Source organism: Colossoma macropomum, unplaced genomic scaffold (assembly GCF_904425465.1).
Source record: "Colossoma macropomum unplaced genomic scaffold, Colossoma_macropomum, whole genome shotgun sequence".
Taxonomy (NCBI): Eukaryota; Metazoa; Chordata; class Actinopteri; order Characiformes; family Serrasalmidae; genus Colossoma; species Colossoma macropomum.
In genome coordinates this window covers 1762930-1781059 of record NW_023494805.1, presented here as the reverse complement: position 1 = coordinate 1781059, position 18130 = coordinate 1762930, and the positions used below count along the sequence as shown (strand labels likewise).

General features: G+C 41.8%; 1 protein-coding gene across 1 annotated transcript in view; it reads right to left on the bottom strand.

The window, feature by feature from the left end:
- Positions 1–8068: 8068 nt before the first annotated feature.
- Positions 8069–18130, bottom strand: part of dspa (desmoplakin a) — a 44128-nt gene continuing 34066 nt past the window's right edge. Inside the window, 6 exon segments of the mRNA XM_036597232.1 lie at positions 8069–11774; positions 12079–13905; positions 15812–15910; positions 16415–16522; positions 16731–16814; positions 17259–17421. Coding sequence (XP_036453125.1) covers positions 8553–11774; positions 12079–13905; positions 15812–15910; positions 16415–16522; positions 16731–16814; positions 17259–17421 — 5503 coding nt within the window. The 3' untranslated portion in view covers positions 8069–8552.

The window sequence follows — 18130 nt, the reverse complement described above, 5'->3', positions numbered from 1 at the left end:
AACCACAGAGACTCGTAATGATCTGCACACCGGAACCGGCCCTGAGGATAAAACAGAACATGTCCAGAGACACTCGGAACCCTGAGAGACTTTAACAGTGACTACCTATATCTCAAACATACTCTTAGCAATTAAGGTTCTATAAAGTACAAAATAAAGGTTCTTTTACTTGTAACAATAGCGAAACATTTTTTGTACTATATAGAACTATTTTTGAGGTTCTTTAAAGAACCGCACACAACAAATCTGTCAAAATAAAATAAAAATAGTGTGCAAAATCTTCTATTTTCACTGGAAAAAGGTTGTGTTGGTGTTCAGTCAAGATTGTAAGATGTAGGTTCTGCTGAGGTTCTACAGTGAAGTTCCACACAAGAACACAAAACAATCAGTTTCTGTAGTATCAGAAAGTTATTATCATTCAAAGACGGTGTGGTTCTACATGTTCAGTTAAAGGGTGAACAGTGTTTTGTTGTCGTGTTGTGAAGGTCAGTAGGACAGACGTCCTCCACTGGTCTTCATCTAAAACCTTTCTGCACTAAAACTGTGGCTGATTTTTGTCGTCACATTTTTTATGGTAACTTTTTACTAACTTTGTACAGGAAATAAAGACTCTTAAAACTTTGTGACTCATCTGTTCCACACTCTTTCTTTGTTTAAGTTCCTGTTGGGGAACTCAGCAGGAGGGTCAGTTCATGAGGGTGAGGTTTGCACAGCGCTGTACAGCGTGAAGCTCAATGTTGGTCAAGCGGGTCCAGAAGGTTGGGGAGCAGTGGCACCTGATCAAGGCAGAAGAGGCAACAGCATCAGACGCACAGGATGGGCAGCTGATCAACTCGGCAAAGTAAAGGAAACACACAGAGAGTCAGTTCTGTAACGAGCTTGAGTGAACGCAGCGGGACGACGGCACCAACACTCCCAGTTTACCATAATACTCCATGACCATTAAAAAAAACAGACCAAAGAAACCCACAAATGTGAGAATTTTCTCAGTTACAAATATGGGAATCACTGTATCGTCTTAGTTTAACGTCATTTCAGTGTATTATGGTCTTCATGACAAATTGATTCTTACTTTTTATTAATTGAGTTAGACAAACTTTTTCAACTTTTTAATAAATAATGTATGCAAAATTTACTTTTCAATTATTTTTTTTTAATTACTCAGGCTTATCAACTCAGTCCACTAATACTTTTAAATAGCATATATATATAATAATTTAATAATAATTTTTAAGTTATTTTTTTACATTTTGATACATTTTTCATTCTTGCAAAACGTTACAGTAAATGTACTTGATTTAAATGTGTTTATCCTTTTCCACATAATAAAATATTACAGTACAGGACGAAAGGAAAAGTTGGACGTATTTGAATGAAGAACATTCAGTGCAGTTTCTCTCCTGTTTGTGGTTCATTACTGTGTTAAACTCTATAATCTGCAGATCCTCTTTGAATTCATCGTTTATTTTATACCCACATTAATGGCTGCATGTGGTGATTTAGTGTCTCAGTATGATGATATCAGGCTGTGATGGACAGACTCAGCCAGTCAGATCTGTGGTAAGTGGACGATGAGCAGCTGGACTGTTTGGTGCTGTTGTGATTGGGTCTCTTTCACTGCAGCTCAGATCTCAGAGTCAGTGCCTCAGTGTTTTTCACCCACTGTCTGAATAGCTGAAGATAAATGAGGGTAACTGAGTGTTTGAGTGGTCTCCCCTCTACAACCCCCCAGCCCCCCCCACCCCCCCCCCACCCCCGGGGTCCTCACCTCTCACCCCTGCCCCCTCCACAGTAGTCAAATCAATAGGCAAAGCTCTGAGAGAGACTCAGACCAGCCTGGCCAAACTCCCAGAGTTCACCTGGCCTCCACTCTGCTCAGCCTCCAATCCAGCAAAGCATTCAAAGAGTCGCGGTGCGAGATCACATTAGTTCTGCTGCGGCTCTAGAAAGCTCTGTGGACCCCCTGCTGGGGCAGGTACGGTGGGCTGTAATGAGACTGTCAGTACCATAACGAAGACTCTACACTGCCACAACCAGTTAACTTCAGCCACCCACTTCAGCCACGTTCTCCAGCTCCGCAGCTGCTGTTCTACCACTGTTCTCCTGTGTCTGGAGAACAGTCTAATGATGACTAATGATGATCAGTGACCGGTAGACTGATCCAGAGGTGACCCGGTCCTGACCGGACAGTCTTCTTTCTACACTGCACAAACACAGTTTCTCTGGGCATAAACACTGGTCAGAAGCTTCTGGCCAGTATTTTCTTTCGTCCTTCCTCAAACTGGCCTGAATCTCCATAAACTGATCTTCACATGATCATAAATAGAGGTGTAATAATTAGGATCTTAAAACCGTAATGGGCACCAATACAAAACCTACTTCAATGGATTAAAATGTAAGCAGGTTGTTTACTTGTTATTGTTATGTCTCAAATAAGTTGATGTTCTCAAAGACCTCCACTCATTAGCATCTAACGCTAACCTAACTTTTTATGTTAATGTATAACATCAGTTATAAAGACATAACATTCAAAACAGTCATTAAAACGCTAGAGAAAACTGCAGAAAGTGGAAATTAGATGTATTCTTGCCTCATGAAAAGCACAAGAAAATCTGCCAATGGGATAAAATTTTACCAAGAAAGATTTTCAAATAAGCAAAAATATGTAGTTCACCCTAAATAACGTAGATCTAAGACAGTATGTAAATAATTCAGCTTTTAAATGTGGTATAATCATCAAATATTCTGTCTCTATGCACAATAATACCTTTCCTAACCAAATAAGGCAAAGAATCCTACTTTCATCTTCTATTAACATCAGATCACATTGAGCACCACGAGTTCAGGCAGCGTCTGAGAATTCTGAAGTTTAAAAGTAGCACAACCGAAACCCCAAAGTTCAGCTGTGCAGCTGCTTTCAAACCCCATCAAAACGAGCGCTGATTCAGAGTTTTGTCAGTTCAATCTGGCTGATAAATATGAGGATATTATAGTTTTTTATACAGATCAGAAAATCAGAAAATCTACTGACTCGAGTTTCAGTGATGATTTCGACCATATTAACATCAGATACAGCAGGAAATTCACAGAAGATATTTTGAGCATTAAAAAATGAAAGACAGGTTTATTAAAACAGTGTGATCTGCTTTATCACTGCTGTCACTGTAAATGTTCATACCACAGCATCCATCAGACCCCCTGAGACCCCCAACCCACTGAGCAGGAGGGCAGTGAAGAGAGATGCTGTGCTACATGTGGACATACATGCTCTGTTCCACAACAAAGAGGATGAAGTGGTAGAAGAGCCTCTGATTTACATATTTCAGGTTAGTCGAGGGAAAAGCAGAGTTTTAATATCCTGAATTAAAACATTCAGCTCAGCCAACAGAGATAATTACGCTTAATAAAATCACTTAAAACAATTTTAATTACTTAACACATTTTTCAGTTATTAAACATTTATGGAGGCACAAATCTGAGGAACATCAGGAGCTCCTGCAACAAGATCATCATCAGATCATGGGTTTGAACAGTGATGTGGATTTTGTGGTGGAAATGGTTCATATTGAGTACAAATTCAAAAACATATTCTATTTGTTTACCGAAGCGAAATGCAGAACTAAAAGAAACTGCTTTCTTTAAAAGTCTTTTAAGTTCTAGGTATTAACCACTAAGTGTGAGGTGCAACCTCCAAAGTACTTCAGGTTCTAGATATTAAACTGATCATGTTCATAGTGATATATCTAGTAAAACACTCTAAAAGAAAACACTCTCGCTAAATTTCAGTCATGTTCTACATTTAAGCAAGAAAACAAATCAGAAACTCCTACAAGTAGTGAGTCAGTTATTTAACCAATCAGGTAAAATCAAGAACAAAATACAAAGACAGTTTTGTGAATTAAACAGTAAGAACCCAGCAGAACCACAGTAAGAACCACTGCTTTCATTTACAGCCCAGATCCAGTTTAGTGTATAGATAATAAACAGACTGTTTAAGATTCTGTACGTTATTCATCTACAGTCTTTATCCATCATATAAGTACCAACATAATCACACAGCACTGTGGGGTTCCACACTCTCAGTTAATATCTAGAACCCACGGGGCTGTGAAAGAACGCATTAACAGGAGAACCTCTGACTAAACTAAGCAGTCACTGCTGGTGAAATAAACAGCAGTGTGTAATAAATGACATTGATTTTAATGTGATTTTGTGTTTTACAGTGCAGAGATCAGGTCCAGAGGTAAACACAGGTGCTCTTCTCCTCCCTGTTTGGAGAGGATGGGTTCCCCATGATGCATCTCTGCTGTGTGTGGATATAGGAGGCTTTGGGGGGACATATTTTGGGATCTCCTTAGAGTTTTAGAAGAGAACTATTAAATAACGAGGAAACGCCTGAACATCATTCACAGCTACATTTGTTTATTAAGCCAGTTTGGCTTTAAAGAGACGCTCAGATTAACCCTCATTAGTTACAGGCTGAGTCTGGAGAGGAGCTCAGTCTGACGGACGGCAGCTCTGCTTCATTAAGGTGATCCATGTTGGCACTGCGCTGGACACCAGCTGGACCAGAATGAATGAACACGCATCTTTAACAGTGGCTCTATCTGAGGACCTGACCAGCTGATCTCTCTGTAGAGAAGCTCTGTCCTGTAAACGAGGCCGACTGTTCACTGAGGTTCGTCCAGCTTTGGTGAAATAATCCTTATTCGGCGGTTCTGACAGTAAAGAAACAGGAAGAAACAGAAGATTCACCACTGGAGATGCTAAACATGGAGGAGAAACCTTTGACTGAGCGCCTTGTTTCTCTGAGATGGTGAGATTCTGTGTGTCATATGATGAAAATATGCCTTTAACACGAGAGCAGGTGTCAAACTCAGCCACCGAAAGGGCCGTGTTAAACCCCCCACAGTGGGTCAGAGAACGCCTGCGTTTTTATTGTTTTAATTGGGTTTTTGATTTGACCCAAACTGGCCATTGTATATTTAAAATATGACTAATTAAATTTAGAACTTTATATCATGAATACTTAGGAATAATTTTAAATAAAAACTAATCATTTATATAAAACAATAGGCTACATTGGCTAAAGATAACCTCTTTAAATATCATCTTGCCCTTTGTAGTGTAACCGCTGTCCCATACATTGTGGTTGGGGGAGTAGTATTAGAGCATACATTACATAGCAATGCATGCTGGGGGTTGTAGTGCAGCTTGTTGTGATAAGGCTAATATAAATAGAAAATTAAAGCTATCTTGTGGGCCAGAGAGGGTGGTGCCACAGGCTTGACTTGGCCTGCGGGCCTTGTGTTTGACACATGGGGTACAGAGGAACGTTATAATGCCCTTATGATGCTCTTATTAAGCTAGTAGCTGTTACTTAACTGGCTGCTCATTACTGCTTTATTAACTATGGTGTGTTAAGCATTTTTTCCCAGAACACTTTTATTTATTTATGTATATTATATATCATAATCTATATTTATATTTATACCTTTACTTGTGCTTAATTTCTTTTGGTTCTCTTCAATAACAACTCAGTAATAAATCACCAATCTGCTCTAAATAACAACAACCAGGAAAGTGACCATGTCTAGTGAACATGCACTGCAAAGCTGTTGCATTTTTGAGTAAATGTCTTATTTAAGAACTTAATAAAGAAAGTAGGTAGAAATGAGCAACCAGATAATTAGCAGTTATTGGCTTTATACAGCTTAATGAGGGCAAAGTAATGGATGCTGATAATATTGTGCCCAAGCTTATGATATAATAAAATGATTAATTCGGCCTTGTTACTGCTTAATAAAGTAGTTATTATCACCTAATTAACTGTCAGCTACCAGCTTGGTTAGGTTTACTGAGGCCGTTATAACGTCTCTAAGACTGTTCAGGCTCCATAGTATCATAATAAGATCCATATTCAGTGAAGTAAAGCAGATATTCAGTCATTTTTCCATCACATCATGATTTACGTCACTATCAGAGACTCTAACAGATGGTCGGTGGTCAGTGAGGATCTCTGGTAAGGACGTTTTAATGTTCTCTGAGATTAGCCTCAATACAAATAGACAATGAAAGACAATGAGGGGCTGATTAAAGGACATTTAAAGCGCTAAACAAAGTGAACTGCTTTCCACTTCAGCTCTGAGCTCTATAAGGCTCCTGAATATCTTCACCATCTCCACCCAAGAGCGAAAGATGGGACGACAAAGGAGGGTATTAGTATCACCAGGATTTTAATTTTCTCCTTGACCAGTTCTGCTTGGACACTTGGTCATCTGCTCTTAACTTTATCAAAGACCCGTATCCCCCCCGGCCCCAGGTTTAGAGAGCGGGGGTCTATCTACCCTGCACCCCAAGGCTAACAGCACTGCTGGACTCACATATTCAGGGTCATCCTGCTTTAGGAAGGATGTTTATCTCATTTGCATCCATGGAGACCCCAATTAACCCCTGGATGGTGGAGCCGAGTCTGTGTTCAAACAGAGCGAGGTCGCCCTGCTGAGAGTGGAACGTGGGACGCACTTCCTTCAGTCCTCTAAATATCACGTCCTGAGTGGGTCTTTAAATACATCTGGCTGGTGGTGCTGTGTGGAGGTTAGGGTGGATCATGGCAGGAACAGCAGGACCCCCTTTAGACTCAGAGTGATCACAGAGGGTTCAGCGGTCTGGAGCTCAAGAGTTCCTGATGTAATTCGATTAGATCTTCAGATTAGATTAGATTAGATTACACAGCGGAAATGCTAAGTTCATCCTAAAGCTAATCTTCTTAAATCTAGTCGATATTTACAATATTTCTATCTGTAAGAATATTATATAATTATTCAACTTATTTCTAAACATTTTAATTGTTGTGAACAATTTTCTAGCAAAAACGTATTTTATTGTCAGATTTTTGTGTTTCTTCAGACGTAGCTAATTCTGCATGATTTAACTTTTGTGATATGATCAGATCAAAATCACCTGTTCTTGAGATATTTATATGTGCAAAAGTAGTGCATACATTTGTTGAACCACTACTGATGGAAGCCAGATGGAAGTGTGTGTATTCCACGAAATACTTGATATGACAAACCACCTCATTTTCATCATTGATCATAGCAGATTTTGTATCAGAACTGAATGGCACAAATCTTTTTCAAAGGCAAATAACAGCTATTAAACGCAAATGTTTTTATATGGCAAATAAGTGAGATAATGTAAAGTTATATGAGCTATATTAGAAGTAAAATATACAACTGTCCTGATAAAGTAGATGGTATATTTCAATATCCGAGAACCATACATTTATTGCTACAGTGAAGAGAACACAAGGCTTATGGAATATTGATCAAAGCAAGGCAAGATCTGACAGTAGAATAAGCCTAATGGATATTATTCAATAGACAAAATGAGAAATCTTAGATACACATTGACAAGATTCAAGATTATTTCACTCATATATTTTTGCAGTGTAATAAACACTGAGGGTCGTTGAGGCTGCTGGGTTTCATTCTAACCAAACAGGAGCTCATATAACTGTCCTACTGTCCTGCTTTACTGGAGTGAAAACCTGCAGCCACGCTGACCTTTCGGGGATAAGACTGGACACCCTGGTGTTGATATTGTTTAGAATATGGGCCTAGAGCTGAAAATGTGAACGCTAAGTTTGTATATATAATTTTTCTGTGAGTTTTTGTGAATGTTTGTGCTACAAATAGCTTATATACACACCGTGAATGTGCTGTATTTTAAAACAAGAAACGTTCCATTTGTTTCTGATTTTAAAACCTCAGTTTCATTGATGATTCTCCACATAATGCTTGGATGTATCTCTGAATACTGATATAAATCTTTCAGTTCATCTTAAGCTCCATGGTACAGAACAGAAAGAGGGCTTTATGTTATGAACCGTGAGACTAGGTGTGATGTTTCTGATAGAATTCTGAAATATAGACTAGTAAATACAATTTCTGTATAGCTCACAACAGAAGAGTAAACGAACATTACATCCATTTTATAGGTTCTGTAGAGATGATTACATTAAATAACAACAAGAATAACAGAAGGCACAGTTTGACAGAAAAAATAAGGGGAGAGACTTTATTATTTTTTTTTGGTTAGTACAAACTTTTTTCATTCTTCAAATTATTCCTTATAAAACATTTATTCATTTTCTCTAATTTCAAGAAATATTCTGTTTCTGTATTTGTACATCTTTCAGATTCAGACATTTTAATTAGCAAATCAAGTTTCAAATAACTAAGAAAAGAATTTGATGATGTTTCTACACATCATTTGAACAATGGATAATATAATCAGTAGAGATAGTACCATGATATCATTTAAAATTCTACTGAAAAACAAAAAAGCAGTTTAGAACTAAACACTACGTAATACACACCCAAAGAAAATGTGAATATTGATAAGTAAATGATAATACATTTCATTTTCATATAAGATCCCAAACCCTAATTAAGTCAAAATACCTCTTGATATATATGTAGAAAATCAGTAGTTGTGTTTAAAAAGAGCGAGTGTGATAACAGACTTACTAATGCGCATTATGTATGTTAAGAGAGGGAGCTGAATTCCCTGGATGTGGTGGTGAGGCTGTAGCTGTATGTGGAGGAGTAATCCACACTGCCTCTGCGTGAGCCACTTCTGGATCCAGTTCTGGAGCTGCCACGAGATCCGGTGCGGGAGCCGGGTCCAGAAGACACATTGTAAGGGCTGCTGATACCCTTTGTGGACATGGAAGAGGCCTGGAGCATCTTCATACCATTGTTTTCTTCCACCATACAGTTATCCATTGCCTCCTTGTATGAGATTTTCAGCTTGGTTTTAGGGCAGGTGAGGTTCTTCACATAGCTCCTTGTGTCCTGCAGCTTCTGGGCTCCTTTACCATCTACCCATCCTCTTCGAATAGCTTCCTCAATGCTGACTCTCTTGCCTGTCGTTGGCTCCATCAGTCCTCCTGTCAAGTACTGGAACTCCAGGAATCTCTGCCCAGCCTCATATGGCAGCCACTTCTCTTTTATTGCCTCTGCAGCAGACATCTTCCTTTTGGTCTTCACATCCTCAAAGCCAAGATAAGCTTTCTGAGCTGGTTTTAGTTTGGCAGCCATGTCCTCATCAATTACACTCTGATGAACAGCATCTTGTAGAGACAACCTCTTGCCAGTGGCAGGATTGATGATGCCTCCAGTGCAAGCCTGGGCCTCCAGGAGCCGCTGGGCAGTGATTGAGTCCACTAATCCACGCCTGTGCGCTTCGGCAATTGTGATCTTCTCCAAGGTTTCAGTGTCAAAGATGGCAGCTACTGGGCTCTGGTCATCTAGTATATCAGATGGAGGTGAGAGCGTGATGGAAACGCTAGCAAAACGCTTGCGGACTGTTGGGGAAGATGGTGAAGCTTCTGTGGGGCTACTGCAGGTAGCTACATTTTCTACACTGCTGGTGCAGATGGCAAGCTCAGAACTGTTGGATTTGGTAGTAATGAGATTAGCAAACTGGGTGAGTGTCAGGGACCCTGAGCGGTACTGGTCTAAGGCACTCTTAGGAATGATGCCCCTGTCCAGGGAATCCTGAATGTCATACTGGTTGCCTGTTTTACGGTCAACAATGACTAGTCGGGTTTTGCCATCTGAATCTGTAATAGTGATCTCCTCCCACTCACACTCTTGTTCTGAAAGATCCAGAAAAGTGTCATAGTCGATCAGCTCTCTGTGGTAAGCCTCACGTACTGACATCTCTTTGCCAGTGTCGGGGTCTACGATCACTACTCTCCTCTTGCGAAGGGTGTTCTTCTGGGTTGTCTGCTGTTTTGCCTTCTTCTTGTCATGCAGTGGCAATAGGATAAGACCTGTCTTAGGATCTGTAATACATCTCTTTTTCAGCTGAAGATAGGTCAGGTTTTCATGAGTGTTGGGGTCAAAGAAGCCCTTTGTGTCGTCACCTTCATATGTCAGAATGTCATTCATCTCATGGCCGAAGTAACCTCTCTTGTAAGCCATTTCCACATCAATGCGATGGCTTTCTATAGGATCTATGATGCCACCACTGGCAATCTGAGCCTCCAAAAGCCTGATGCCATGACCCTTTTCAATTAGCTCTTTCTCAATTGCTTGAAAGAGTGAAATGAGCTTCCCTGTATGGGGATCTTTGTATCCAGTGACGGCCCTCTCTGCAGACATCAGTTTGTCTTTAAATTCTTTACCCACTAGGCTTCTCTTCCATGCATCTTCCACTGTCATGCATACATTGTTAACTGGATCAATCATGAATCCAGATGCAGCCTGGGCTTCCAGGAGCTCCAGTGTGGTCCCTGGACGGAGGAGGCCTTCTTTCATGGCCTGGTAAAATGGCAACACTCTATCATGGGCCTCATCATAAATGCCAGCAATGCAGCTGGAGCCACCAAGGTATGACTTAAGCCTATTCTCAATATCTTTAGTAGTGAGTAGACCTTGGTTTACTTTCTCCAAATCGATCTCGCTGATCAACTTTGATTGGACAAGCTCACTCAATGAGACCTGGCCACGAATGCCCTGGACAGTAGTTGACTTATCATTTGCACGAAGAAGTAGAAGACCTGTTGCAGGTTCTGTGATGCACTTCTTTCTCAGTTCACTGTAGGCTATCTTGTCTCCATTTGCTGGATCAGTATAACAGGTTGGCTTTTTGTTCAGTGCGCGGTAAAGGTCCTCATCGATCAAGCTGCGGTCCAGGGCAGTATCTTTAGGCAGGAACACGCTCAGCACAGGGTCAATTATGCCTCCCACTGCTTCTTGAGCCTGAAGTAAGCGAAGTGCTGTCTCTTTGTCAAGTCGTCCTTTCTTGCATGCCTGTCCAACAGATAGGAGTTTGCCAGTAAATGGATCTTTGAAGCCTGTGCAAGCTGCTTCAGCAGTGATCAGGGCATCCCTATCCTGTGTGTCAACAACACCTCTTGAACAGGCTGCATCCACTGACATTTTCTCATTAAACTTTGGATCAATTATGTGCCCTGTAGCAGCTTGAGCTTCCAGCAGCATTATGGCACTCTCTGGACTTAGCAGATTCTTACTTCTGGCCTCTGTGAGTGGAAGCCTGTTCTGGGAGCCTTGAGCCACACCTGCAATGATCCCTGTACCTTTAAGATTGAGCTGAATATCCACCGCAACTTCTTCCACAGTTTTTTGGCCATTCAGCAGCTTATCAAGTGTGGCTTTGTCAATAATACCACAGTCGCAAAGCTGGTGAGCAGTGACCTTCCGACGAACGCCATCGAAAAGAAGCTTTGATGGGTCGATTGTTGTCACTTTCTCATCTGTCTGAGTTTGCCTAGAGTAGGCATCTGGACGTTGTCGCAGCTTCATCAGCTCCCTTTCCAAGGCCTCCCTCTTGCGGGTGAGCTCGGATACCTCAGACTCGGAGCTCTGCAGGCGAGTGCGGTATCGCTCCTCCACACTCCTCAGCTCAGCAGTCAGTCTTGCAATCTCGCTACGCAGGGAAGCTCTGTCTCTCTCTGCCTTGTCTTTATCTGCCTCACACTGTCTAACCTGACCATCCTTTATCTCATACTGACTTTTCCAGTAGTTGAAATCTTTGCGGATCTTGTCCATTTCGTCCTGGAGCCGCTGTTTCTGACGTAGCTCTGATTCCAGGGAGACCTTGATGCGACTCAGCTCTTCCTCATAGCGCTGCTGCTTCCCTTTGTCCATCTCCAGCAGCTTGAGCTTGGCCAGAAGACCATCTCTCTCTTGCAAGATCTCGTTGTAGCGAGTCTGAGACTCATGTATTATCAGAGATGTCTGAAAAATTAAAAACAAATAATATTAACATCAGAAGTAGAATAAAACATAGAAATGGTTTCAGAGAAAGATATGATTCATGCCAGAATGCAAGCAGCAAAAGCACAAGTATGATTAGAAAACAGCTAATTTAAGCTAGACAGAAATTAATAAAACTGCTGGTAAATTTGATTGCAAAGCATGCCTGGGGTAAAGCTGCAAAGCTCACACTGTTATGGAGAAAGGTGTACTGTGATTATCTAGCCAAGCCAATATCTGCATAATTTTGGTGTATTGGTAAATGTAATTTATCCACAAAAAATACCTCCGCATATTGCTTTTGGATTTTGGCTATTTCCGCCTTTAAATTTTCCCTCTCTTTTGTCAGCACATTAATCTGAGACTGGTGCTCCAGCCCTCTCCTATTGGCATCCTGAAGTTGGATCTGTATGGCTGACAGTTGGCTGGTATGTTCACTTTCAATGCTGTTCCGGCTGCTCTTTAAGTCATCCCGCTCTTGACGAGCTCCTCGCAGCTCCTCCTCCAGCCTCAGACGTTCTTTGGTGAGATTCTGAGTGAGGCTTTGAAGCTTCTCGACCTCACTGGTACTATCATTTAGCAACCGGCTTTTCTCTTCAATGGTCTTGTATAGGGTCTCATTGCGTAGGTTGACCTCTCGTACACGGACCTGCTCTTGAAGCAGCTGCTGCTGCAGGGCCTTCAGCTCAGCCGTCAGCTTTGCAAGATTCTCTGATGTTGCTTTGTGCTCCCTCAGGCTCCTGTCCAGCTCCTCCTGGACACGACGGAGGTCCTGTTCATACCTTCGGCCTGTGGCACTTTCCTCTTCCTTATGAATACGGAGAGTGTTAATGGTTGTTGTGTACTCTTTGCACGTTTGATTCACTCTCTCTAGCTCTGCCTCTATCCTCTTTCTCCTTGTGAGTTCATCCTGGTTGCTCTTCTTCTCTTTCTCCAGCTCAGCCTCTAGGCTGTCTACCATGGCTTGCAGCTCTCTGATGCGAGTCTGCAGCCTAGAAGCATTCTGTTCCATCTTGCCCTTTTCACTGGTTAGCTTCTCCACCTCAACACGCACAAGGGTTGTCTCCCGCTCAGATAACTTCAGCTTGTTGATGACATCCAAAGAGGATGTGTGCTTGGCAAGCAGTTCTGCCTCTGACTGCCTGAGGTTTTGGTTCTCCACTTCAAGAGCTTTTCTCCGCCGGGTTTCATCCTCCAGGTTTTGTTTTAGCAGGGCAATCTGGCGTATCTTCTCCTGAGCACCAGTGTTGGCCTGTGCAAGTTCTTCCTTGTACCTTGCCTCAAGCTCACTCCTTTGTCGCGTGATGGTTTGAACCTGTACCTCCAGTTCCTTTCTTCTCCTGGTCTCCTCTGTTACAGATGACTTCTGCTGATGTGCGTCATTCTCTGCTCTCTGCCTGGCATCTTCTGTTTGACTGATGGAGACTCGAAGCCTCCTGAATTCCTCATCGAGATCCCTCTTCTCGTCCGAGAGCCTCTCCAGCTGCAGCTTCAGGGCAGCAGTGTCCTCTTCCTTCTGCTGTGTGGCCTTGAGCACGCTGGTCTTGGTGATGTGGATCTCAGACTCATATGTTTGTTTTAGGCTACTGATTTCCTGGTTGTACTGGTTTCTTACCTTAGAGGTCTCAGATTCTGCTGCCCGGCGCCGGGAGGCCTCATCCTCCAGTTGCATCTTCAGTCGCTCAATCTCCCGCTCCTTGTCTTTGATGGCTTTCTCAAAATCGATCTTGGACCAGTTGAGTTCATCAAGCTCCTTCTGTCTTTTGCGGATGATGGTTTCGTACTCAGTCTGCTGGCTAGTGTAACGCTCCTCTGCAAGCTTCCGCTTGCGTTTCTCCTCATCAATAAGCAATGTGAGACGTGCCACCTGCTCATTTAAGTCTCGTAGCTGGTTCTGGGTGGTGTCAAGGCTTTCCTTAGTGGCATGATGCCTAATGGCCTCGGTACTCTTAACCTCCTCCATACTTATCAGCTGCTCTTTAGAGTGGGACAGCTCCAGCTGGTAGCGGGCCAAGGTGTCCTCGAGTGACTTGTTCTTTTGGGAGCGTTCTTGGAGGTCTTCCTTTAGGCGCCTGAGCTCATCTTCCAAAAGCTCAATTCTAGTGTTTCGCATCTGAACAAAAACAGAAGACAGAATTGGAGAGATAAGTTTATATTGTGAAACAAAACAACAGGCATAAAAACAGGCACTTGAAAATAACAACACAATATAAAGCATCAACAGGAAACACTCTTTGTTATGTTATGGGCAGTGGGCTAACGCTAACCCTAACCTTCTAAAAAAAAATTCCCTAGCTTATGATCGCTCATTGTACAGCTCAATAATATTCACCATGTCACCCTGTTTGTAAATGTAGAATTTCCTCAAATGAGAGACTACACTCAGTTTAGTCAGCTTAAATATGCTAAATGGTCCATGTACCTTCTGTTCATTTGATTTTCATTTCAAAATACAGTACTGAATATGGGTCAGTTCTAGTTTTTGATTCTGCCAGTTGAAAAACAAGAAATAGCTTCATTTCACAGTTTCGCAGACTAATCATAAAATCAAAAAACAAACAAACAGCAATTGAATAAGGGGTTGATTTTACTGATTTAAATTAAGCAAAAATAAACGTGTATTTATGGTCGCAGGAGCACATAAATCAGGCTGTTGCAGTTAAGAAATGATGAGGACAGGAAAGATCCAGCATGAGTGTTGAGAAGGTCAGCCTATACCTGGAATTATTCAAGGCTTTATAACGTTTTATATGTGTTAGTTGACTTTGTTCTATTAGCAAAGCGTGACTCCTGCTATGTGCGCTTGTCCTGTGTTCATAGTGTTCTTATAATAGTGTGGCGGCGGTGCTTCTGGGTTCACTTCTGGGAGGGGTTTTTTCGATGGTCTGAATCGCATGCCTGGGTGTGTGTTTAGTTAGTTGGGTTAAGTGTCTACCATGAAGTGGAGGGAGCGGAGGTGCCGGTGTCAATAAAGAGCGCTTCTCTAACAGAATGACAGGCTCTCCTGAGTCTCCTTCACCAAGAGGCTACAGTACTGGTCATTATGACTGAAAGACAGAATGTAATCTAGTGTCCATATGCCTGTATGAAGTGCGCGCACGCATAGGGGAGTTCAGCAGAATACTGACAGGAAACTTCTTGAACTTGAGGGCATCAGCAGCTGATCTGGGGAGCGTGAAGCCCCGTCTAACGGTGGGAGTTCAGTTTCTTCCCTATATCATTTCTTTTACATATAGTTTGTACAGGTCAAATATACAAACACTTACGCAAAAAGTAATATAGCTGACCAGGACACCAGAACCACAGGCCTGGTTTCTGTGGTTTCTGAGCTTCCACACCTGCGCTCTGCACGTTTCCGCTTATGATGGGAAATTCTAAATTTGGATCATTAGAATACGACCCTTTATTCCAGTGCTGTTTGTTTGTTATTTGATTTTATGATTATTCTGTGAAATTGTAAAACAAAGCTATTTCTTGATTTGTCCACTGACAGTAACAGAACCAGAAACGAGAATCGACCCATTTGCTGTTTTTCAATACTGGTTTTTCAAATGAAAATCAAATGAACAGAAGGTACACGGACCCTAAATATTCCTATTTTTAATATCCAGAGTCCAACGTCATACTGTGACAACGTCATACATTGTGTACAATCCTGAGGGTGCAGGCCTGGTTCTTTTGGTCAGAATGAGGATGATGAGGATGAGTTATGAATTGTGCTATTCATTTCAATGTCACATAATGCAACAGTGCACAGAGTGAATGCACTGGATGTGCTGTCTTATATATCATGTTACATGACTTATTTATTCTCAGTGATGGTGATTATTTCATCCCTGTTTAAGGTGGCCTACTTACTTCTACGTTCACTGCTACTTGGAACATTTAAACCAATTTAAACGTCCAGCAGTTCCTACGAAATCCCTATTAATAAAATAATTAAATATACGATCCAGCATGAACCCATTTGTTAGTTACAGAGAGTATATACGTTTCCTGTTTCAGACGCTGGCCCTCACCTTTAGCTCCTCCATATTCTTCAACATCTCGCCGAGGAACTTGTAGTAATCACTGGAGCGGGTCAGCAGCTCGATGTAGCGGGACTGAAGATCAGCCGCCTGAAGGGGAAGAGAGATATGCGTACACTTTAGATACAGGATGACACAAATATACTAATGTCACTGAATCTTTTCCAGTTTACAAGCACAGACTTAAGACTTAAGTATGTAAATTTTACAGCCTGTGGGGTACTGATCATTTTTATATCCATACGTTAAAAGGCTCTACAAGCAAATAAAAAATACTTAGCAGTATCTCTGTGTAGTAATTTATTTTATTTACCCTTTAATGATCTACTGTATTGATACAATTGATTTGATGTCATCAAAACACCATATTAAAATCTGTCAGTTAATTTACGTAAACACTAATATGCACTATTAAAATATGAATGCCCTTATTACAGCAAAATCCTCGTAACAGCAGTAATATTCTCCTGCTTTCTGCTTCCAATCTGATGTATATTATGGGTTTTCATTCATGGGATTCTGCAGTGCTCTGGCGCCCCCTGGTGCTTCTGGAGTTTAAGCAGTTTAAAGTATGTGTTAATGGGATGTAAGTACCTCCTGACTCAGTTCGGTGGTTGGAGACTGCAGCATGGTCCTCTTGATGGGAATGTTCAGCAGGGTCTCCAGGCCAGCACTGTAGGATGCCAGCTGCAGCTCATAGTCCTAAAACACAAACAGCAAACTGTAAAACTGTAGAAATCACTAAAACAACAACCCAACGAAGACAGAAGCAGAAGGTTCCTGTGATGTGAATAACATTCTATAAAACTCATGTACACATCACATCCACTTTAATTCAGCGATTCAGGTCTGTTTACTTGTTAAACTGTGTACTTTAGACAGTGTCATTAGAAAATGCGGTGATTTTCACCTTTATGGATGCAGCACATGCGCTGGCGTCCTTCTGAACATCCTCCACCTTCTCCTTCTTCACTTTAATCTCAGAGTGCAGCGCCTGTCAAACATACAATCAGTGAAAAGCATCAGCACAGTGAACACACAGCTTACAGCAAAGACAACAGACAACTACCAGCTACTACACATCAACAATCAATCTCTGTCCAACAAAAATATTAATGTTCAGGGCAAAAATGCATTGATCCATGCAGCACTGCATCAGATCACCACGTTAATCCCCTAAACACTTCAGCTCCCCATGCTAATTATGATAGAATAGTCGTGACATAGTGATCTGGCAGGGATCTGGTAGTGACATGGTTGTGACATGGTAGTAGTATAATGGAGGTATGGTAGTGGTACAGTAGTGACAAGTTATAGTAGGAACATGGTAGTGATCTGGTACTGGTGTGGTAGTGGTGGAGCTGGTGCAACTGTATCAGCAGGTGTGTAAACTGGTTTAACGATGCAGGTGCTGTGTTTACATGGGATCCTGTCTGACCTTCTGCTGGTTGAGCTGGTCCATGAGGGTCTGGACGCTGGTGAACTTTGCGGTCTGCAGGCCGTCCAGACGCTGGCGCGTGTTATCGATCCACTGGCTGAGCTGAGAGCTGGTTTGCTGATAGTGCTTCAGCTGCTTCTCCTGCTTCTCCAGATCCCACATCCTGAGAGGAACATCCACATTCAGAAAGCTCAACTCACACTACTCTGGGTTTTAGTCTTAAATGGCACTCTGCTCCCTACATAGTGCACCACACAGCTCCTGAAATAATGGCACCCAAACAGTGTATAACATAAGTGGCAAATGGCCATTTGGGATTGCGCACAGTTCCCTGCTGGACATCTAGAGCACTACTCAGGTGAGGAAGTTAAACTTTCATAACTCACACAGTGCACCATACAGGCACTAAGGAGCCATTTGAAATCCAGCCTTAGTAATAATTCTGATTTTTAAGCAGTTCATTACGGAGCAACTCTGTTCAGTTTTTCTTCTGTTTTGTTGTGTTTTATTTGCAACAGTTTTGCCTTTAGCAATAAATCACTGTTTGTGTTTACAGGCAAAGATCTGTGTCAATCCAGCTGAACACATTCTGATTATAAAGACTGAGGTGTTTATCTCACTCTACTCAACAATCTGATGAAAAATCTCTGTTTACATTCACACTACGAGTAATACGATCCATAATGACGCTCATGCGTAGAGAACCACTTAGACTGGATGTTACCATGACAACCACCATCACGTGAGTCCAGTCAGAGTGAGATGAGCAGCAGTGAGCAGTGCTTGTGTTTTTAAGTGCTTTAAAATGATGTCGGACTCAGGAAAACGTCCTTCACATGTCCTTATTAAAGAAGGCCGAGAGGAAGACGTCG